Source organism: Cavia porcellus, unplaced genomic scaffold (assembly GCF_034190915.1).
Source record: "Cavia porcellus strain 051 isolate PalLab524CR breed Dunkin Hartley unplaced genomic scaffold, mCavPor4.1 scaffold_11, whole genome shotgun sequence".
Lineage (NCBI taxonomy): Eukaryota > Metazoa > Chordata > Mammalia > Rodentia > Caviidae > Cavia > Cavia porcellus.
The window spans coordinates 15,774,059-15,797,814 of record NW_026947494.1 but is presented as its reverse complement, the minus strand read 5'-3'; the positions used below and the strand labels follow the sequence as shown (position 1 = coordinate 15,797,814).

Here is a 23,756-nt window from a genome sequence, read left to right as displayed (position 1 = left end):
GCCACAATGGTGGCAGGCACACAGGGATGTGTTTGTATGATTCCCCAGGTGGGTGATGGCTACCCGAAGGAAGCAAGGACTCCAAGGGTGGCCTTGAGGTGTAGGGCACTTACATGGCTGTGAACTTCTGATTCCACTGACTACCCCCCAGAACTCAAGCTTTCTGAATGGAGCCGCAGGCAGGTGAAGGTGAATCTGGCTGTTTCTCTGCCAACATTCTCTCTATCATTTTTTAAGAGACAGATTTTCACTGAATTCCTAAATCATCTATACTATGCTACAGTTTGACAATCCTCTGCCTCAGGCTTCCAGAGTGCTGTGATTATATATGTGTGCTCCCACACCCAGCTTATTATTGCTTCATTGTTATTATTGAATGATATTTTCTGGTTGAACACAGATTTTCATCCTGATAATACTACTTTTGTTTTTGTTTGTTTCTCTCTTTCAATTGGATACAAAAACACAAAATCACGGCAATCAGGCATGAAACAGTTCTGTGTCAGGAAATTCATGATGACCATGGCAGACAGAAAGATGAGCAGGTGGGAAATGTTAGCATTGTGATCAGGATGTGAAATGAAGGCAGGGTGATTGGGAAGAGGGTGACGACACATCACAGAGACAGAAGGCAGTGCAGAAGGACTGCTTGTGCACCCTGGTCCTGGCTGCCATCCTTCAGATAGCCTTGTCCCACAGATCTTCAGCAGTCAGTCATGATGTGATGGCTGTGTGATCTCTGCCTGAATTGTAAGTCTTCTTGACTCCGATGAGCTTCTTTCCACCAAGCTCCACTTTATTCTTGAAAACCAGGGAATGTTTTCTTGTGCTGAACACTGATGAAGGGAGAATTTTGAAGCTCTGTTAGAACATTTTGCCTGCACAAATTAAATGGCTTCTTTCAATCTTATGCTGGTGGGAAATGGTGAAGCACAATGAAATACCGTGCAGGTGTGCTCTTTTGGAAAGGTAGTGCTACTTTAAGAGTCTTCTCTACAAACACTAATACATATAATCAAATATGATGGATCTTCTATATGCAGCTGTTTGTAGCAATTTATTATGAACAATAGAAAACTAATACATTATACCAGAAAAATCGAAGTCTACATCAGTCAGCAATGAGAAATATTATGAATCTTACATATTACCCCAACTAATGTATATGTAATATGTAACATATAAGAACAAATAGATAGATATCATGTTTATGATTGAAATTCAATGAAGTACTACAGCTCTTTTCTGTAGTAGACTTCCTGTGTAAGCTTTCTCCCCCATGAATATACTGCAGGATTTTAATCTGTATATTTAATTTTTCTTTATTCCTGGGTATTGAATTTTTTGCAACTGAATATACTTTGTTTCCGTTTCATTGTTTTAGATACCTTATTCAATGCCCCCAATGATATACACAGCTGTGTTGTTCATTTATTGTTTATAGCTATCAAAAATACTCAGCTCTGTAGCATCTGCATCTCTGCTAAATGCTCTTAATTATATTGTCCAATTAAAATGCCTCAAATACATAATACATAAATTTACAGTGTTGGTATGAAAGTATGATGACAACTTGTCATGTAAATAAAATGCATAGTTTTGTTTATAATGGATTTATTAAATAATATATGCATAATGACCTTTGGATTTGATATGAGTAGAGATAGATTTTAAAAGATAGACGACTTATAGTTAAGCTTGCTTTTCTAAAAGAAAAGAGAATTGAACTTGTATTTATTTTCCTTGTCAAAACCATGTGTTACTACTCCTATTCAAAATATCCAATAGGATTGTTAAAGCTAGTAGAAGAAAGAGAGAGGAAACGGTTGCTTGGTCCCCTTTCTGCAAACAGATACAGGAGTACTTGTTTGGAAACAGCTTTAAGTTTATAAAACATATACTATGACTTTATGTCATTAAATTATCTACTGAAACACCAATTAACTAAGAGAACCATAACTTAGTGGTTTCAACATTTTGCACAATCTCTCCCATTATGTTTAATTTCCTAGCCAATTATCATACACTCATCTGGAGCTCCAATAATCAGGGTAGCTTTCTTATGTGTTCATATTCACTGTGTCCTAATTGACCTCCCTCATGCGGTTAAGTGATTTTATTTCAAGTTAATTTTTGTTTTCATCTTTCTTCACTGAGCAAATAAGAGGAAATCACACATAGGTTAAAAAAAAAGAGCAAGAATTTCAACTTATTTTATACAACTTTATTTTAAAAACCATAATCCCAAAACATTTTGAGGCATCCTCTATTCAGTAAAGAATTGTCAACAAAATACTATAATAGTGGTGGAGAGAAGCGGGTCAGGAGCCTCTGTCACAAAGAGGATGAGTGGCAGAAAACCTGCACTAGAGTGGCCACAGTATGTTGTGTGAATGAAAACCAAATTTTAACGTTCAAAACTCCTGAAACTGAGGTATCATTTAGCAATATGGGAAACCCTGAGATACAGCTTTCTGATGCATTTCTCTGTGAGACATCATAGAGAATAGTCAAAGAAAGAGCGGGGAGAGGGTGGAAAGTGGGGAGAGAGACTGAGAGACAGAGTTAGATACGGGGGGGGGGGAAGGAAAGAAAAAAGTGTTTCAGTGAGAAACAAGAACGATAGGGTGAGATATCAATGGTGAAAAGACATTCATAAAATTACTGGAGCACTGGAAACACTGGGATGGGATAAGTGAGAGGAAAGAGACCAGGAAAGCTGACGGCTTTAAATATTAATGGCGAACATTTCTCTGTCCCAGAAAGCCCATATAAATACAAGAACACAAAAGCACATGGGAAAGGTACATATTAAGCTCAAGGTTTAAAAACAAGTTTTCTAACCTCTCTTGTGCAATAACATATGTTTTTATTTTACCAAAAAGCCTTTGATGACTTTTTTTAAAGGATGCCTTTTAAAAGTAAGAGTAAACAAGTGTAAATCATAAAAGGCATTTCTGTAAATCAATGAGTAGGCATCAGACAGAAACAAAAATAAAGACATAGAAACAAAACAGTTCTTGCTAACAGACTTATGTCCTAATATCGCCTCTTCTGGTGAAATTCATCCCTCCTTTCAAAGAAAGAAAGATGTTCAGCCTGCCTAGAAAGCATAACAACCTGCCCCAGTCATGTCATGAGGTATAGTAAGGGAGGGAGAAACTTCAAATTGATTTTTAACGAATAATTACTATTCAACTGTGCATAGCTTACTGTTGAGTGTCTCGCTTTTTGAAAAGTTACTCACCTTCCTTTTGAAATATAAACAAAAATAGTTCATTTTAATGAACATAAAGTGTTTCATTATAGACAAACAGTGTATTCAGAGAAAATAGAACAATTGAATTTTTGTTTAAATTTTATTTAAAGAAAAAAAAAGGTAAAGGGTACAAGTAATACAAAATTTCAAAAACATAAACAGTAAGTAATCACTAGTTTATAGATTACTTATTGTCATCTTAGAAATAGTTGTTCGAGTTACAAAATTAAAGCATACAAAGTGGACATTCAAATAATGAGACTACAAACAGTTCTGTTCAATGATCCAACAGAAACTTAGTAATATGGTCATCTATCTTACACGCCAAAACACACTTGCAATTGTATCCTTTAGAGCATTTTCTTTTCCTCTATTTTTGCAATAACAATTATACATTTTGGGTTTTACTACTCCCATAGATCTTATTACTTTTTTTTTTTTTTTGGAAGAGAATAGAACCAAAAGTGATAAAACAAAACAGTCACTCAAAATAAAGGATGGACATTGTACATGATGTAAAAACAGAATACAAGGTGATCAACAATGGTTACCACAATGCCTCTTGCTACCTTAAAAAGAATTGCCTATATCATCAGGTATAATAAAATTGAACCAAACAGTACTGAACAAAACCAATAAAACCTAAACATTGGAGACATTACAAGACTTCAAAAGAAGATAATAGTCAAACCACAATGGGCATCATAGTGAATCTTATTGCCTTCAAAGTAGTTGCCTATACCTCAAACTTGATACTATCAAACAAAACAGAATAGAGTAAAATCAGTCAAAACAAGATGGTCAGAGTAATACAGGGCTTCAAATCAAGTTAATAGGAAATCAAAACGTTACTATACTATATCCTGCTAATTTTTAAAAATTTTTCCTTAATTAAAAAACAATAAAAAATAAATAAATTTTTAAAAAGGGGGGAGATTGAGATAAAGGAGGAAATAACAACATAACAATATAATAACAGAACAATTTAAGCAACGTAGTGTTTCACTACAAGATAACCCGACTTAATAGTAGTTACTGTAGTCTCTCTTTCCTTGAAATATTTGAGTATAACTTCATATACTATAATATCAAACATATCAAGACAGTGTGAAACCATTCAAAATGATGAAAGTATTCCAGGGTATTTAAACCAGCTAACAGAAAACAAACAATGGTCTCTATATTATCTTGAAGATCAATGGAATAGATTAGAAGATACAACCACAACTACAAACACACTCAACCACCTTATCTTTGATAAAGGGGCCAAACAGGTTCACTGGAAGAACAACAGTCTCTTTAATAAATGGTGTTGGAAAAACTGGCTCTCCATATGCTGAAAACTAAAAGTAGACCCATGCCTATCACCATGTCCTAAATTAAAATCTAAATGGATCAAAGATCTGAATATTAAAAAAGAAACACTAAATCTATTGGAAGACAAATTGGGTAAAAATCTTGAATACATAGGGGTAGGTAGAGAATTCATGAACATGACTCAGACTACACAGGAAGTACTTCCCAAAAGCAATAACTGGGATCACCACTCATTAAAAAGTTTCTGCATGTCAAATGAAATGTCCAGCATAGAGAAAAGAAAATCCACAAACTGGAAAAAATTCTTAGTGAACTCTCCCTCAGCAAAGGACTTCTGTCTAAAACATATAAAGAATTAAAACAATCAGACTCCCAAATTCAAAGAATCATCCAAAAATGGGCATCTGAGATGAATACACAATTCTCAGATGAAGAAATACAAATGACAGGGGCTGGGGATTTAGCTCGGTGGCATAAGCACCTGCTTTGCAAGTGTGTGGTCATGAGGTTGATCCCTGGTGCAGAATCTGTGTTGCTCTGTTACAATGTCCTCTTTTATCTCAATTTCCCCCCTCCTTTTTTAACTAATCTATTTTTTTTATTTTTTTCCATTAAAGGAAAATTAAATTAAAAATAGTGGGATATATTATAGTAACTTTTTGTTTTCCTATTAAGCTGATTTGAACCCCAATATTGCTCTCCCCATTTTATTCTGCCTTATTTTACTATATTCTATTTTGTTTGATAGTATCAAGTTTGAGGTTATAAACAACCAATTTGAAGGTAATAAGATTTACTATGATGCCCATTAAGGTTTGACTATTATCTTCTTTTGAAGTCCTGTAAGGTCTCCAGTGTAGGTTTTATTGGTCTTGTTCTGTACTGTTTTGATCAATTCTATTATACCTGATGATATAGGCAACTCATTTTAAAAATAGCAAGAGGCACAATGGTAACCACTTTTGATCACCTGGTATTCTATTTTTGCTTCATGTACTATGCTCATCCTTCTGTTCTAACTGACTCTGTTTTGTTTAGTCATGTTTGGTTTTATTCTCTTCAAAAAAATGTAATAACAACTGTGGGAGTACAAAAACCCAAAAAGTATAATTGTTATTGTAAGTAGAGAGGAAAGGAAGGTGGTCTAGGGGATATAACTGCATTTATGTTTGAGTGTGTAGGATGGAAAATCATATTACTGAGTTTTGTTGGATCATTGAACGAAACTGTCTGCAATCTCACTGTATGAATGTCCAATTTATATGCTTTAATTTTATAATTTGGACAATTGTTTCTAAGATGACAATATGTAACCTATTAACTAGTTATTTCTTACACTATATTTTTTTCTTAAAATTCTGTATTACTTGTACCCTTTTACTGCTTTATTTACTTCCTTTTTTTCTCTTTAAATAAAAAAATACAAATGGCAAATAAATACATGAAAAATGTTCATCATCATTACTCATTAGAGAAATCAAATTAAAATCACACTGAGATTCCATCTCACTCCTGAAGGAATGACCAGGATCAAGAAAACCACTAACAATAAATGCTGGAGAGGCTGTAGGGAAAAAGGAACACTCCTGTACTGTTGGGGAGAGTGTGGACTGGTGCAACCATTGTGGAGGTCCGTCTGGAGATTTCTCAAAAAGCTGGGATTGGAAGTCCCATTTGTTCCAGCTGTTCCACTTCTGGGCATATTCCCATAAGAACTGAAAACATCATACCACAGTGATATATGTGCACCCATATTTATAGCAGCACAATTTGTAATAGCCAGATCTTTGAAACAACCTAAATGTCCATTAACTGAGGAATGGATACAAAATTTGTGGTATTTTTATACAACGGAGTACTACTCACCTATCAATAGGGATCACTTTGAGATATTTATAAATAAATGGATACACCTTGAGACCATACTCATAAGTGAAATACATCAAACTCACATGTATGAATACCAAATAGTTTCCCTAGTGTAAGAAATGATACAAATACACAAAAGTATATGGTAATTATGATTTCCCATTATATGGCTTTGAAGCCTTATGAAGTTTTCATTCATTAATTGGAAATTTTTTTCTAGGATTTTTGATTTTATTATCTGTGATTATATAAACAGCTATTTTGAAGAAAATAAGACATCATAATAGCTAGTGCTGATTTAAAATCATCTCAAGTCCCATCAAGCTATTGTTCTTCTGTCTCCACTGGTTTTATCATGTTGTATCTTATTGAATTTTATTATACGTGATAGTATAAACAAATTTTTTATAGCCAAAGTGAACAACTGAGTTTCAAAATTGATTTATCTTCACTACAAATCCCTGTTGTATTTAATACATAAAAATAGTTTGAAGTGGCGATTAATATTTGTAGGAATAAAAATAAGGTTAAAAAATAAATATGAGATGTCAAAAATTAAAAAGTTAGTAAATCATTAACACATTGAAAAAGGATAAACGTAATGATAGAATTGACCTCAAAATAAGTCATCCGAACACAAAAACAGCCAAGAACATGTTACATTTTGAAAAACAAAATGAAGAAGTAAAATGTAATATATTTTATAAAAAAGTATGATCAATTAAAATCACCATTAATTTATTGCAAACAATTTTTGATTAAAAATAAGTCTGAATTTTCAGATTAAAGTAAATCTAAACATGTACGAGGCAGGAAAATTATTTTCTGATAGTAGTTACTAAATTCTAAACCAAAGAAAGAGATAAAATTTTAAAGAAATGTTTACTTATGCTATAACTTTCATGAACAAAGAAAGAACAAACTGACGAACTATTTAAACATTTATGTAATTCAAACAGCATATGATCTGAAGATGTACAATACAGTTATTTTCCAATATAAAAGAACACAAAACTTTCCACAATTTCAGGCATAAAAGAGAAAAAATTCCAATCATGTGCTATATTACTTATAAAGTTCAGTAAAACAACAATTGTATTATACTTGAAGAATATAGATAAACATTAAGTGAAATAATATCATAAATATTAAACAAACCCTGAAAAGCCTTAATTTTGGCACTTCAAACATTATCCTTCTGATGACAGGATGAGGCATGCAGGCATTTACATCTTTATAATTAAACAACTATTTAGCTAGTTTTTCAGTGAATGACTTTTTGTACAATGAAGTAATGCTCCATACATCTTAATTTTATAACGTCTACATATTAAGATCAAACAAATAATAATAAGCTGTTTAGTTATTAAGCTCTTTAATAATAAGAGAAAAACCCATAATTACTTTTTTCCCCATCAACTATTAAAAAGAGTCTATATTGGAGCATTTGATAGTAAAATAGATAAGATAAATCACCAGGTTTAGCATGATCAGAAACTTTTGGAGTTTGGAAGTTATAGCTGATTTTATCAAAAAGCATAGCACAGCATGTGCTCAAGATGAATTTCAGGCTTTCTCTGGTTTGTATTAAGTTGTAAAAAGAGATGCATAAAATCCAGAAAAAACTGTCAGTAATTAACCATTGGTCTGCCATTTACACTCAATTGTTACTTGGATGTTTGTTGGAATTCTTTGACTGGAGGAAATGATAATCACCTGAAATCTGTACTGCTGAGTTGCGGAGAGTAGCCTTGTACCTGACCACAGAACTATCCGCTTTAAGAACTGACAGCTAAGGCTTACAATTCAGAGCACTGTTTTGTGTTTTGTGCCCTTTTTTATATTCAATCTCTCAAATTAGATCATAGGAAAGGCATAACAGTACTTTGTAAAGGAACAACATAATGTAATGCACATTACAGTGGCCAAAGGAATTATATTACTAAGAAATCAGGGAGTAAAGATGGCACATTATTTATACATTTCTTTTAAAATTATTAAGGGCACAGAACCTTTACTTATATTAATGAAGCAAGAGCTAGTGAGAAGAAATTTGGATAAATATACTCCTCAATTTTTCATTAGGATGAATCAGTAAATGTTTTCAAAAGTAACAAAATATAATTCAAAATGATGATGAAAGTACCATGTAAGTTAAAGAAATAATGATTGCATATGAATTGTGGATTTGGAGGAATCTAGGTACAGAAACTAAAAAATAAGATAACCCTTGATTTCATCTACTTGGTTTTTTTTCATTTTATTTTCCTTAAAGTTCCTTAAATAAATGTAGACTGCTCATCATACTCTGCAGGAAAATTATTTTGAAATGATTGATCTAAATTACTGACTCAAGATTGATCTAAATAACTGACTGCCCGTCATACATATGTTTAATGACAAACTTACACACACACACACACACACACACACACACACATATATATATATATATATATAATTTATTAAACAATAATTCAGTATCACTGTCATTCTTTGCGAGAAAGTAATGACAAAGTATTTTTATTCCTAGTACTCTATTTTATTTGGTAGGTTTTTTTGTTTCCTTGTTTACTTATATTTTTCTTTTATATCTTTTTCCTCTTGATATTATGAAAAAAGATTCAGAAATAATATAGTATTATTGATAACCAGATAAACTTGGCAATAGCGACATTTACTTTTCAGATGCATTTGATTTTTTCTTGAGACAAGTTCTCACTCTGTGAACCAGGCTGACCTCAAACTTGTGGTAATCTGCCTGCCTTACCCTTGAGAGTGTTACAATTACAGGTGTGCACCACAAAGCCCAGCTCAAATTTAATATTTTTTTAAATTAAAGCATTTTTAAATATAAGTAAATACATTGATAGAGAAATAGATAAAGGATCAGAAATGATACAGGCACTTAATGAATATAAATGTAAAAAACTGCTTATTTCTTATAAATTAACCATTATAAATTAATATTTAAAAAATCTTAATGTATTAGTTTTGACCTAAAGGTATCTTTCCTCTCTAAATATATTAATTAAAAAGAAAAAAAATCTCTCAAAATTATTCTTGTTACACATAAATAAATTATGGAATTCTTTGAGAAGTATTTAATTATTTAAATATCATATTGCTGTGTGAATAAAACTTTATCCGCATGAAAAAACATTCCTCCTTGAAGTCTAATCATGTTATGCTGTATGCAATGCACAAATCTACAGATTTATATGCACTGGAAATTTCAGTTTCTTGAATTTAAAAGCACCTAGACAATCATTTATAAGTCCTAATGATACTAGTGTATATAGCACAGAAGCTTTCTTCATGATTGTGAAATTATTGTGCTCTTTTCAAAAAACAGTTGCCTCACGAGGAATATAATCATTATGTGCAATGAATATATTCCAATAAAAAAAAATTTAATTGTAAAAAAATCAATTCCAGGTGTTACACTCCTAAAATCAAAGCAGAGGAGGATAGGGGAGGAAACCAATCTGAGAGGCAGAACATGTAAATGGTTTTATGAGATACACAAGTTTTATGACTATAGCAGGAGGCACAGAGTCACCCCAGTTACTTTTACAGCAATTGGTTTCTCTGTCCAGGAGAGCATGAGCATTCTCTTCGGCTGTGAAGGGACACAGTGTCAGCAGCTGGAGGTCTTTTCCTCTTAAGTCCCTGACACACTCCCTCAGTTGTCAAAATGTTTACCGAATTCCCTTCCCCTGTGGAGGCAGCAACTACGGCAGCCTCTCCCCAGACAGGTGCATCCGAAATCTAATTCAGGACATTCATGTACACACAGCTAAAACAGGCATAAAATACACTAATTAAGAAATAAACTTTAAGGATCAGTGCTGAATAGTACAATGGGGGACAGGGAAAAACATTGCACAGTTGCCTTGCAAAATAACTAGAACTTTAATTGTGTAACCTTTTCATATCTCAAATCCCCAGATATGTGAAAAGGCATTAAAATAATATAATTTTATCAATAGATTGATAACTTATCTAAATTAAATTGTTTATCAGAAGGGGTTGTTCACATCATTCTTATCAATAAATATTATTATTCCATTTAAAAAAGATAATATAAACATAGCTTGAGAAATGTGAACTGTCATGTTCAACAAAAAATTATTTAACTTAAATTACAAATAAATTAATGCTAGTGAAGGGTTAACATATAGCTAGAATACGGTTAGGATAGTGATTTTTGTTTCAGTACATAGCTCAGATGTTGCATAAATGTTCTTGCAGAAATATTTTATTTTTAATCTTATGACTGCTGAGTGAATAAAGCTTTATCAAATTATTCAATGGCTCAAATCCAGTTTTACTGCTCTGTTGGTGAAATTTCAGTCCTCCAGTGTGGAATGAAATTTAAGTTGTGTCTTGATGACTGTAGCTTTTTCACAGGGTTTTGGAAAATCTTCTGAGAATTAAGTCCTGTGAGATTCTCTCAGAGAGGTATTCTCAGTCATCATAAATCTTCAGCTTATTTTTACTCAAGATCCTTGCTCAACAAGGCTTCTCCGGAGAGTTTAACATAGATGTGAACCCTGACAAGTCATGCATAACCGTTTGCTATGTCAGAGTATTTGCTTTGTATTAAAATGCCTTATTAAATATTTCAAATTGGTCTTTAGAGACTTTCAAAGAAGTGTGCTCTGCTTCTCATTGATATGCAACTTTACAAAAAGTGTACTATTTATAAAGCAGTAATACAAAAAGAAACCAAGTGGAAAGAAGGACACCAGGGCGATCCCCAAGGAAAGAAGACTTAAATTTTATTGTGGAAAAGCTATTTTGAAAGCTTTGCTGTGTGTTTAAATCTTTTTCATATTTGTATAAAACATCAGCTGAGCAACTCTAATCCCTAGCATGGAAATAGCTGTGTATCAGAGGAAATATTTCATATGGAAATACTGTGTAATAAATAGCTAATGAAACGTTCAAATACAGTGATTCCAGGGTTATTTTTTATTGGCTACTCCTTTTTAAAATACAGAATGGTTCTATGCTCGCTTGAAAGATTTTTCTAATAGGAAACTGGTGATATAGGAAATGAGCTTTATCTATTGATCAAATCCATAAAATTCCCAGAGAAAATCAGACTCTTATTTGAATCTGCTGATACAAAAGTAGACATTTAAAATTCACACTATATATTTTTATTCAAATTACCACCATAGAAGATAATACTTTCCAATGTCCACTGTCTATGCAGGTTCAACACAGAATTTAAATAAAAGAATTGAATGATACAGTGGGGATCACTTTTCTCATACATATGAAAATATTTACATATTTTATTTAAAATTTAATGAGAAACAAAATTGTTAATTTAATGCCCTATGTGACATTAACTTACTTTAAAATACCAACAGATAGATCACTAGTAGTGTCTGAAAATAACAGAACTTTCAGGTAATGATCTGTTTAGTTTAAATTTTTATCTCATTTGTGTTCTGTGTGATAATAAATGGCACAGGAAACCATCCACTATGTTTTTTGAGTTACTATTTTAAAGCCTTGTTACAAGGGTCAGTCAGAAAACAGCTGTAAGTGATGCTATAATACTTTCTTGCTCAACCTGCCATAGACATGTACTACAAGCCAGGTTATTTAAACAGGAGAACGTCTTGCTACTGGTCCCAAAAGCAAAAAGCCTGCTGCTCTATATCAGAAGAACCACGCTCCCTTTGAAAGCCTTCAGGAAAGATCTGCTTCATGTTTCTCTCACGGCCACTGCCGATCCACTAACCATCTTCTGTGTTCTTTGCCACATCATACAAAAATTCTACCTCCAACTTTTCATGATCTTCTTTTTCTGTGTTTGTAGGTGTATTGGGGCTTGTGTTTAACTGTCAATCAATCTCCAAGTATTCCAGACTTGGAAAGATAGCTAACATAGTTTTTTAGGGTCCCACACTCCTCCAGTGTGATCTCTTCTTAACTAATCACATGAACAACAGTGCTCTTTCCAATTATGTGAGTGCCTTTGGGGCCAGAGAAAAGGGTTGAATCAAAGAAGTGAAACCTGAGAAGCAGCCCAACCCATAACCCACTCTTTTGTGAGATCTGTTTGTGACTATTTATTTTCTCATTACTTGTCATAGTCTGTGTGGATTGCTGTCTATCGCAGAATACCAGAAGGTGAATGATATATGCAAACGAATAGGTTTAGAGTTGTTAGAGTTGTGAGGAATGAGACTTAGCAATCAAAGTCCTGGCAGATTCAGTGTCTGGCATGTGGCTGATTTCTGGTTCACAGAAGGCCTTTTCTCCCTACCTTTCCACATAGGGCAGAAGAGGTAAGGAAGCTTTCCTTTCCTCCTTTATAGGGGCACTACCCTGAGACTAAATTCCAAGCGCATTCTCCCTCACCCACAACAAATTCCACCACTGGGGATAGGAGTTCAGAATATGAGCTCTGGGAAAGGAGCAGAAATATTTAGTCTGTAATATTTATGACTAAAATGAAGCACTTTCCCAATGTAAAGAAGCACTATTAAGTAACCCAGGGCTTTAAGTTTTTCCATCTAGATTTCTAATAAACAAGAAAGTAATACAAGTGTGTATTTTCCTTAGAGCCCGAAACACTCTTATAAATCCTTCTAGTAAGGAATATTTATAGAAGTTGGTAAGCTAATTTTTTCCATCCTTGCTAATTATGGCTACTCCCACTATCTTCTCTGACAGATTGGCTTTTTGTTGAGCGTGGCTGTTCACACACCTATTCTCTTTGTCACCAGCACTTGTGGTACTCAGAGAGGCAGTAAAGTACAGCCCAAGAAGTGATCTGTTCCTATAGTTTCAAAGGCAATTGCAATTGCTGAATACTTGTGAGATCCTCTATACAGAGTTGTATGTAGCTATTAAAACCATACTTGAGACACAGATAGATATATTTTCTTTTCTTTTGTTCTCAGTCCCCTCTGCTACTTTAACATCACCACAATCGAATCCTTCTTCTTCTGTTTGACTGATCTTCTAATGACTGATGTCATTTTCTGTTGCCTTCATGAATCTCCTCCCTCCATTAACAAGGATGGACTTTTATAAGCACCTCATTCTAAGCTGAGTAATTCTGTTGCTTTTGTGTGGTGATCCAACCTGTCATAGTAAATGAGGTGTGATCTTACAGCATGTCATTTTCAGCTTTCTTCATGGAATATTTGCTCAGGGACTTCTTTTAATACATTAAAATCTGCTTAATTTCAAATCAGTATTTCAGAGGCAGAGCTGGTTTAAAAACTTGAGGATTTTATGTGCCTGATTCCTTAGTGACCACTATTTTACTGTCTTCTATACAGCTATTTCCCTAAAACCCACAGGCCCTAGATGCCTGGAACCATTAATATATGTCTTACTAGATTAGTGCTTGGATTGATATGAAATTACAGTGCTTGGCAACATTATGAGCTTGTTGCATATTTGGAGTCTGACCTAATTACCTAATAGAGATTTTCATTCTTCTTCTCAGTGATGTATCAATGAAAATTCCTTCTAAATGAACTTTTATTTATAAATGTCTACCTTTTTGTATGTTTTAAGCGAATTAGATATATAAATATTGAGGATAGGTCACCTGGTGTGATATCACAGGTTCTTGTGTTATTATAATTACTCTTAAGAATGGGAAGGCTGTATGTGACTAGGTCTCATAGATTTGTGTTGGCAATTTATTTTCTTCTGAGACAACTTATGGTACACACAAGTCCAAATGCCTCTCACTGATTGAACTTATTCTGAAACATGAGCACATATTTCCATTGCTTTTAATTTTGAGATGATTAAAGATGAACATCCAATTATGAGATCAAACATGAAGACACTCTCTGTAGCCTTTACTCACTTTCCCGCAATGGGAGCATCTTTCAAAACAGTAGAACAAGGTACTAAGATTATGAGAATAGTATCATATATACCAATTATATTTCTACTTCCTTGTTTTACTTATGAAAATTTGCATATATGCAAATATGCATATTTGATTGTTTGCAACTGTACATTCATGATTTGATTTCACCACTATAAAGAAAAAGTGTTAAGCAGTTTCGGCATCCTGAAGATCTCTCCTGTTGTCATTTTGTAATAAAAGTATCTTCCTCATTATTTGTCCCTTCAGTTCTGCCAAATATTCTGTTATCAATTTCTAAACATTAGTCATTTCAATTGTATAAACAAAATCATAAAACAAATGATATTATATTATAGGTTTTTATTTTCCTTAGTATGATAATATGAATTCCATCCAAGCTGTCACACCTACACAGTGCTGTGTTCATTTTAATCCCCATTGTCAAGTGCTATTTCATAGAAAAATGCACCACAATTTAAGGGGTGTATCACTGAGAGACACTGAGCACAAGTCCAGGTTGAGACCACTTCAAAAGATTATATCATATTTGTTAATAATTTTATATGTTAATGTAAGTTCTTATGTCTTTGGTATAAATGTGCAAGCAGGATGCACTGAGTTTTATGGTGATTGTGTTTTTTGGTCTTAAAAGATACTTCCAGAATCTCGCATTTCACCAGCTGGTTGCACGTGACCCAGATTCCACGCATTCTTGCCCATATTGCTGTCATTGTTATGTTTTATTCATTTACAATTTGAATTAACTTTTAAACATGACATAATCCTACCCTCTTTAGTGTGTGTAATTGCATATTATTTTCAATTTTAAAATCTCAGTATCAAAGTGGTACATAAAGGCTGGACTGATAGTACGCTATTAGAAGCTCTCATGCATTTCTGATCTGCTAATTAGGGCGGTAAGTGGAAACTCTCATATCAATTCTAATAAACATTTTAGGATTCTTAAAGACACAAAACAGTAATTTTAAACTTGTGTCTGAATTTCCATTGGAAGTACAAGTTTTGTAATAGAACACATATTAACTCTGAAGCCATTGTATAATTTTTAACATTCAAAAATAAAACTCCTAAGTGCTTCTATACTCAAATACTAGACTGAGTACACATTTTTTAAAGTCTTACTTGATTATTCAAGTATTTTTATTCAATATGTAAAAGAGTAGGTAGACTTGTTATATAAAATGCAACATTACCTATAAATTATTATAAGACTTATAAGATATATTTTGTTAGTAAATCAGAGTCTGCTAAAGATGTTATAAAAAATGTCACACATCCATTAGTGGATGGTCTTTGCTTTACAGTTACATAAGTTTTGAGTTAGAAATAACTGATATATAATATAAATGTATTCAATTATGTATATTGTGTCATAATATATGAACACAAGGAAAATAGCACAATGAAATCATATTATCACCTAAAACACAGTAAGTTGATAAATTACTTTAACTTGTACTATATTGATTAAAACATACAGTTTCATGGGCATATCATAATGGTAGTTTTAGAAAGGTAATCATGTGTGTTAGTACTGTAATTAAGAAATGTTAGAAATAATCTGAGTCAAAAATAGAATCCAGTGGACCAGTTTTGAGATCCATTAATAATGCATATTAAAACCTCAAAAGGATGTGAAAATAAAAAGTTACTCGAATGAAGTGTTTTGAGGTCATTGAAACCATGATGTTCATTTATTCATCCTCTTACCTTAATTAAAAACTATTCAATCTACTGTTTGCTGAAATGTTACCAGGGTTGTTGGTATACCCTAATCTTTCTCACCAATAATCTGACAGTTAGGTCCAGTTTCATTAATGACCATCAATCCAGGGCTATTCTGATTAATATGAAGCTCTAAAAATATCCTTCTCCATGTAATTGAAATCTAAAGATATCTGAGACCAAGCGTTCTGGTTTGGATTTATTCAAGGCTGTGTGATTTGGAATGAATGCAAAAAAAATATATTCATATTTGAAAATTTAATTTAGTAAGATGTAGTCATTTTACCTCAAATTTAATTTGGTAGGGCATATTCATTGTATCTCTCCCATAGATATTTAAGCATGACCATTTTCTGTGTTCAAATTAACCATGTGCAATACGCCATCACACTAAAATTTGTTTTCCTGAATGCACAGGTACCTCTGTTCTACAGGTGACAGCGACGGATGCAGATGACCCCACCTATGGAAACAGCGCTCGGGTAGTTTACAGTATCCTCCAGGGTCAGCCCTACTTCTCCGTAGACCCTAAAACAGGTGAGTGTATTTACCTACAGTCTTCGATGGGGTGCTTGTTACAAGTAATCATGTGTATTTTTATTTCTATGGACTTTTCTTCTTCAGATATTGCTTTTCCTAGTATTTACAACTATTTACATTTTTTAGAACAATGTCATTGAATAAAGATAAATGTATTTTTAGGAAATCCACTATTGATTCACACACCAGTAAAATCGAATCACCTTTGCGTATTTCATTCTTTTTTTTTTTTTTTTTTTTTTTTTTTTTTTTTTTTTTTTTTTTTGTGCCTGGGGTTCAAACTCATGATCTTGTGCTTTCCTGGTAGTCACGTATGACACTGAAGTAAATCCCTAGCCTTGAATATTTATATTATGTATAAGTACTATTTAAAACAAAAATAGAATACTATATAAATTAAATGAATTGTATTTTTATACTTACTGGCTATAATTTTTGGCAGAGAAATAAGTGATGCCTCCAGATTTTTCCATAATATTTAAATTTAGTTATCTCATAATTTGTAAAACACACATGCACACATGCACACACACACACACACACACACACACACATACACACACACACACACATATATTTGTAAAATTGTATTGCACTGCTAGGATTTCAATTGGCATTTTTCCTAAAAAGCAATCTCTTTACTTCTTAGTTACTGAATTGCTTAAAGGAATTACTCTAATGACATATAAATATCTTTTTTTTCCTATAAAAACATAAATTCTATTCCCTTCTTTTTCTCTGGTGAAACAATTATACATCCAATTGTAATGAAAACAGAATAGAAAGGTACTAAGTGGTACCTTACAGTACAACTAAAAGCCATGTAAAGCACAAGTCCTTATTAATAAAATATTTTCACTAAGTCCCAGGAAAAAAAAAACAAGCTCGTTTACCCAGAGTTTTGTCAGTACCAGACTTGAAAGGGGATTTGACTTCATCAGTCTCCTCTCCCTTTTCTATGCCTCAAGGTGTGAATTCTCTGCCAAAAGAGCTCCTACACACACTGCTTATTGTTTCCTTCTCAGAAGAGAAGGCACACAATGCCTGTAGTCATTGGTGTAGAGATGAAGGCTCTACCTACACAGGTAAGTAGCGGTGTACTTTAGGCAAAAGAATTACAGATTAGAATATGTCATTAAATGAAGTGAAAATAGAAAATGGGAGATATTGAAACAAGTAACATAGTGAAGTCTAAAGCAAATAGATGACATAGATGTTCTTTCTGTGACAAAGTAAATCATTGGAAATGTGGATTAACTTAGTAGTGAAGCCATTTTGTATGTTAATAAATGTGATGGAACAAAATGATCAGTTATGTGTGTGCAGGGATCAGAGCTTGGAATCATCTGAAAGGTTAAAAAGCTCATTAGCTGACACACTGCTTATTTTCTTCTGTTTTCCTAACAATTAACTTTTAATATTATTAATTCTGATATAGATTGTGCTTTATTTTTACTTCCATATTTGAGATCAATTTGAAAAGTTTCAAATACAAAAGAAATATATTTATCACTTTCTATGTACAGTTTTTAGAGAAAAGGAACAAGGAAAATGAATATATTCATAGCCAAGTTGAATTAATATTAAATATACATGCTTTATAGTCATATAATCATAGTCCTATAGCCATGCTTATTTATCAATAAAAGCTATATTTACATAGTAGTTTCTTGCTAAAATATAGATACTATACATGATTTTTAAAAAAAATGTTGGCGCATCTTATGCATGTAATCAATTAAAAAATATCTGTGTTTGGGTCAGTGAGTGTGCTTGCACACGTTAGCACCCATGTGTTATACTTACATTTTGTTTATGTACTTGGATATTTAAATAAGATCTTTAAAGCAAAACAGACTGTGGTTTGTTCTTTAATGGAAACAATGAACCAATGATATTTTATTTAGATGAAAATTTGGGTATATGTAATTACTGCAAATTCAGCAAATGCTTCAGTTGTCAACAAATTTTTTATAGCAAAATAGTTCCTTACTGAATATCCACATTATGAAACTGTTGTATGAGCATTTGTTTGCTCCATTATTTAAGCAATATGATATACTGAGTGAAATGCACGCCTCCACCTTGATGTGATTTTATATATACTATACCAGCTAGCTCATCATGAAACCTTATGATATATACTCTACTGACTATATCAATGAGGAAAAAATGTTTTTAAAGAATCTTCAGTGTGCAAATGTTTTAGATAGAAATTTATTTTTAGAAAGTGTTGAGTGTTATAAAATAAAATACTCATTGTCCTTAAAGCTAAAATGTTTTTGTAATTTGTGTTTAAAACCCTATTACTAGGCAATTAAACACACTCAGAACTGATGAATTTAGTTCAGACCGTGTTTTAAAATGAGTGGAATAAAATCCAAGCAAATGCTGAGAAGCAATCAACTCCTCTGAATGGGATGTAATATAAAAGTGCAGGGAATTAGTCATTTATAAAGGTGTGTTTTACTAGCACCACTCAATCTCGTCTTTATAATTGAATCACACCTTTCCACACATTTCCTACTACTTTCATTGAAGATCAACTCTTTTTAAAGATACTTTTTAACCTGAAGTAAGATATCACTTTAAGTTCTTATGACAAATAAAAGAGTTTACATTGCTTCGTTTCCATTGTTAAAAAGTAAGCTTTGTTTTTCAGTATCATTTTATAATGGTGAGCTTCCAATTAGATCTTGTATTCCTATCATATAAATCATCAGTCAATTAAGTATCTAAAGAATGTAGTTCATTTGCCTTATATATAGAACTGATTTACTGTCTCAAATGTTTTCACTGAAATCGTATTAATCACTATAGTAAAATAAAATTCTTGTGAACAATATATCATCCTAAATAACTTGTGCCACGTTATCTATAAATGATGTTGCTTGTGTATAAAAAGTGTAATGATCATTTATAATGGTGGTTTAAACAGTAACTGTTATTTTAAAGGTTCGGAAAAACATGTCATGGAAATGTCAAAGAAACATACTATTTCTGACCATATGAAAACAAAGAAAACATTCCCAAGTAAAAATAAAATCAATAATCATAAAACAGTTAAAAGCTGAACAAGGTACTTTGAGGAAATTTGTATGCTGAATGAGAAAGTCATATTAATTGGTAGGAGACATAAATGAGAGAAACCAACTACCAGAAAATTTTATACTTCAAAAGAAGAAAAAATTTAGACAATACCATATTTAGTGTCTTATCTTTGAGTTCATGGTTCCTCTGCAGTAATATCTGCAGAGGAAGCAGGAGGTGTTCCCTGTTTGAAAGGAGTCATTAGTACACAGGTCTAGATGGATGCTGTTTCTACAAAATAACCTTACCTTAGCATCTCGTAGTAGAAATCAATCATCTATAAAAATAACTCTGATAAACCTCAGTGAGTTTTGTAACTGAAAATAGTTTTCAACATTTTTCCTGTGTGCATAATGTAACTAAATCCACAAATCCTTTTTCTTATCTGTAACCTCATCAAATTTATTTTATTTATCTATTTTTTAAAAAATTTTTGAACCAGGAAGCAAACCTCATACTTGACAATCAGGTGCTGTGCCACTGAGGTATATTCCTGGTCAATCTAAAATTTGCTAAAACAAAGAGCACAGATATTAAATTTGAGCAAAATATCTATGAATGATTGGAGGAAGAATGTAAAACACTCTTAAAAGCTCTGTAGATTCCAGTATTAATTTCACAAAATCTGGATGTAATTTAATAAATGTTTTCTGCTTCAAATCACTGTCTTACATTTAAGAAGAAAAAATATTTAAATTATGGTTCATATTATCTGTAAAAAAACTTAAAGATGATTCTATGAATATGCTTTATCAGTTTACTTCCTTTGTGGCCTATCCCTGACAGATAATAATAATGATAATAATACTTGATTGCATAAACAATGACATATATATTTAAATGTTTTTTCATATAATTGACTATATAATAGGCAAAAATCAATTCATCAACAACTCTCAAACCTGAAGAAATCTGCTCTCATATAAAGCAATAGAATATATCATTTCAAGACTGACATAATTTCAATTTCCAAATACACCTGGTTTTGTTTTATTTTGATAAGACTTCTAAAAACAAACAAAAACAAATCAACTAACCAAGAACAAAACAGTTCCTCAGCTGCAGCAGAGTATGTGGTAATGAATGATCAGCACAAGAATAAATATATTATATGCAGCCATTATGAAGCAGTGAAGCCCAGCAGACACTGGCGATACTTTGCTCAAAATAAATGTCTCATTTTGCTGATTCTATCACTATTCTAATTTTTCTCGAGGCAACAAAATACAGAGTTAAAAAACAAGATTTTCCACTGTGTGTTGCTACTGCAACATAGTGAGATATAAAAGAAAAGCAGCTGGAAGGTTTTAGTAATAATTTTGATCTCTTTATGTAGAGGTCAGTTATCCTCTTGGGTTTACTCTCTTTTAAAAACCCGCGCGTCGCTGGAAGCTCCGGAGTGCAGTTGTCATCACAGGACAACAAGCAAACCCAGAGACAGTCACAGCAGATTATTGAAGAGAGGATCTCAGTGAACTTACCCTGGTTCTGTTAATTTTATCTAGACACATACAGTGCATACCTGAGACTTCTGAAGAAAAGCACTCACAGAAGAATGCCCCGGTAGACAGTGGAGTGCGCTTCTCAGGTGCCATTGTCTTCTCCCATTCCAAGACCAACCGAGAACAGGGTGCACTCTCCAAATTAATAACTAACTTATGACTTTAGGACCAACACTGACCTGGAAAGGATCTTTTACACTGGTTAAATACTAAAAAAATATATATCGCTTGCAGATATTTGGAGGAGTCAAAAGAGGCTAAAATGAAATGTAGTTTTCTTTGATATTTTTGTTGAAAATATATATATAGCAAATGATTTTATTGAATTAGAAAACTACTGTATAGCTACTTTTGATGTCAGGTAACTATCCTACTGAGTAGTGAAGAAATCATTGTCACTAGTGACAGGGAAAATCTGATTTCAAACATAATTTTGACAATTCTAGTGAAAGAAAATTATGGGTCAGACTGGTGCTCTATGCTAGTGAGCCTGTCACTGTAACTTTAGCTGTGTCCATTAAAATGGGATGAGAACCAAAGTTACACTTGAGTAAACTTTGCTAAGTAAATCAAAAGTACATAAAGTTTTAAGCAAACCAAATAATGAAATCAATATAATTTTTAAATCTATTTTTATACCTATCAGCCATTTGTCACAATTTAAACAGTTATTAACAGGAGCTGAAACATTATCGGATTGACTAAAATGTTAGTGGTAGCTTTACATATTGAATTGGTAAGAATCGTTTATCAATTATAGTACATTTTATATAATTTGTTTCTAGTAAAAAATAAATTTACATTTTCTTTTTTGACATTACTACATGCTTTTTATGTCTCAGTATTATTTTGAAAAAAATATCAGGAATTATTTTGTTGGCGTCACACATTTTCAGTAAGTAGGCTGGCAAGTATAGGAGTTACCTGATCATTGTTCAATACTGAGTTTATGCATGACAAATATATTGCTGTTGTGAGTATAATTTTTTTAGCCTTTGTGTAATTCATAGAAGTCAATTGTCTGGCAATTTAGTCTTTCTGTTCCATTTCTTTAAACTTTTCTAAGAGCTCAATGCTTCTGTTGTCCAAGATAAAATAGTCTGCTTTCCATTAAATTGTTAGAATCTCCCCTAAGTTAACATGAAGAAATGATACTAATTTCTTTTCACAGTTGTCGAATCTCTCACCAGTTTCTGGAATTCAACCAAGCATTTTCTTCCCTATTGTTTTTCCACTTAGTAGGGTATCTCTCTTTCTGCCTTGTCTTTCTCAGATTCATTTCTACTTCTCTGATGGGTTCCTTAGATTATTAGAGCTAATATCTCTGACCTCTGAGTGACTCATTTACATTTCTTAAGCTATCTAGCTGTGCTGCTTTTGCTCACGTTGTTCTCTCCCTACTTTGAGGGCTTCCTAAGGGCATGGGCGTTTATTGCCACTTGACCCTTTCTGGCCTACAGGGCCAGAGTGCATCTTGCATACTCAAACATGTCCGCAGTGCTCTTGTTAGGGGGATATATGATTCCAATTTCAATATTTAGTGTATGAATGGTCTATAGACAAATATGACATAATCATTGAGGATTACCATTTTTATAAAATAAATTAATGTTACCTGTACTGTAAAATGTGTTTCTTCTGTGGTTTTCTGTAAATATCTGTTTTTGCTTATTTTGTTCAGTCTTATAAATTTTAATTTTAGAATATTTCTCTGTACATGGTCAAAAATGAGTAGTTGACAGCTTAGGAGGCTTAGTATTTCAGACATTATACTAAATGAAATTGCTGAGCTACTAGGTTGAAGCAAAAGTATTGTTGAGAAAAAACATTGGTTTTTATGTAGGAAATGCAAAACTGAATACTAAGCTGCAAACTCCTTCATATTTCCATTCCTCATTTTTGTGTCTTTCATAATGATTTGTGCTTTTGTTGACAGAAAAAAAAAAGATACAAATGTTTATTTTCTAGAATCAGAAAATATTTTAGAGATATTAGGTTTCAATTAGGACCAGTTTCTAATATTAATGTTCATAATGTACTATCATCACAATGACTTCAATTTTCTTTCTTTCTTTCTTTCTTTCTTTCTTTCTTTCTTTCTTTCTTTCTTCTTTCTTTCTTTCTTTCTTTTTTATTTTTTGTTCGTCACATTGGAAATTTAGACAATCTGATTAGGGAAAGAATAAAGAATGAACTTACAACTTTCAAAAAGATGTTTCTCCATGCTTTTTAAAATCTCAGATTCCTTTTACTTTGGTCTTATATGTCTGATCTTCACCTTTTAGGAGACAGACATTTTCTTCAAAATCCAAAGGAAGCCGCGTGTTCCCACGCATTGTGGGAAGAGATTTCCTCAGCTCCTGGCATTCTGCTGAGTCTGGATCAGGCAGAGGAAGCTTGGACTCTGCTGCTGAGTCTTAATTCTCATTTTTAACATTAAATTCTTCTTTCTATCCCTATAGCACTGACAAAAGTCACTACTCCTTTGTGTCCCAAAGACTGCTAACTTAGGACTTCCTCATCAGCCGACCTTTTCATAAAGATTGAGGGAATATGGGAAGTAACTCACTCA

The 23,756-nt window shown here is 32.6% G+C and overlaps 1 protein-coding gene across 5 annotated transcripts in view; it reads left to right on the top strand.

The window, feature by feature from the left end:
- Cdh18 (cadherin 18) overlaps positions 1-23,756 on the top strand; it is a 582,140-nt gene that overhangs the window by 399,097 nt on the left and 159,287 nt on the right. For all 5 annotated transcript variants that reach the window (XM_063258009.1, XM_063258007.1, XM_063258008.1 and 2 more), the window contains exon 4: positions 16,470-16,589. In XM_063258009.1, the coding sequence (XP_063114079.1) occupies positions 16,470-16,589 (120 nt within the window). The remainder of the gene's footprint in view (positions 1-16,469; positions 16,590-23,756) is intronic.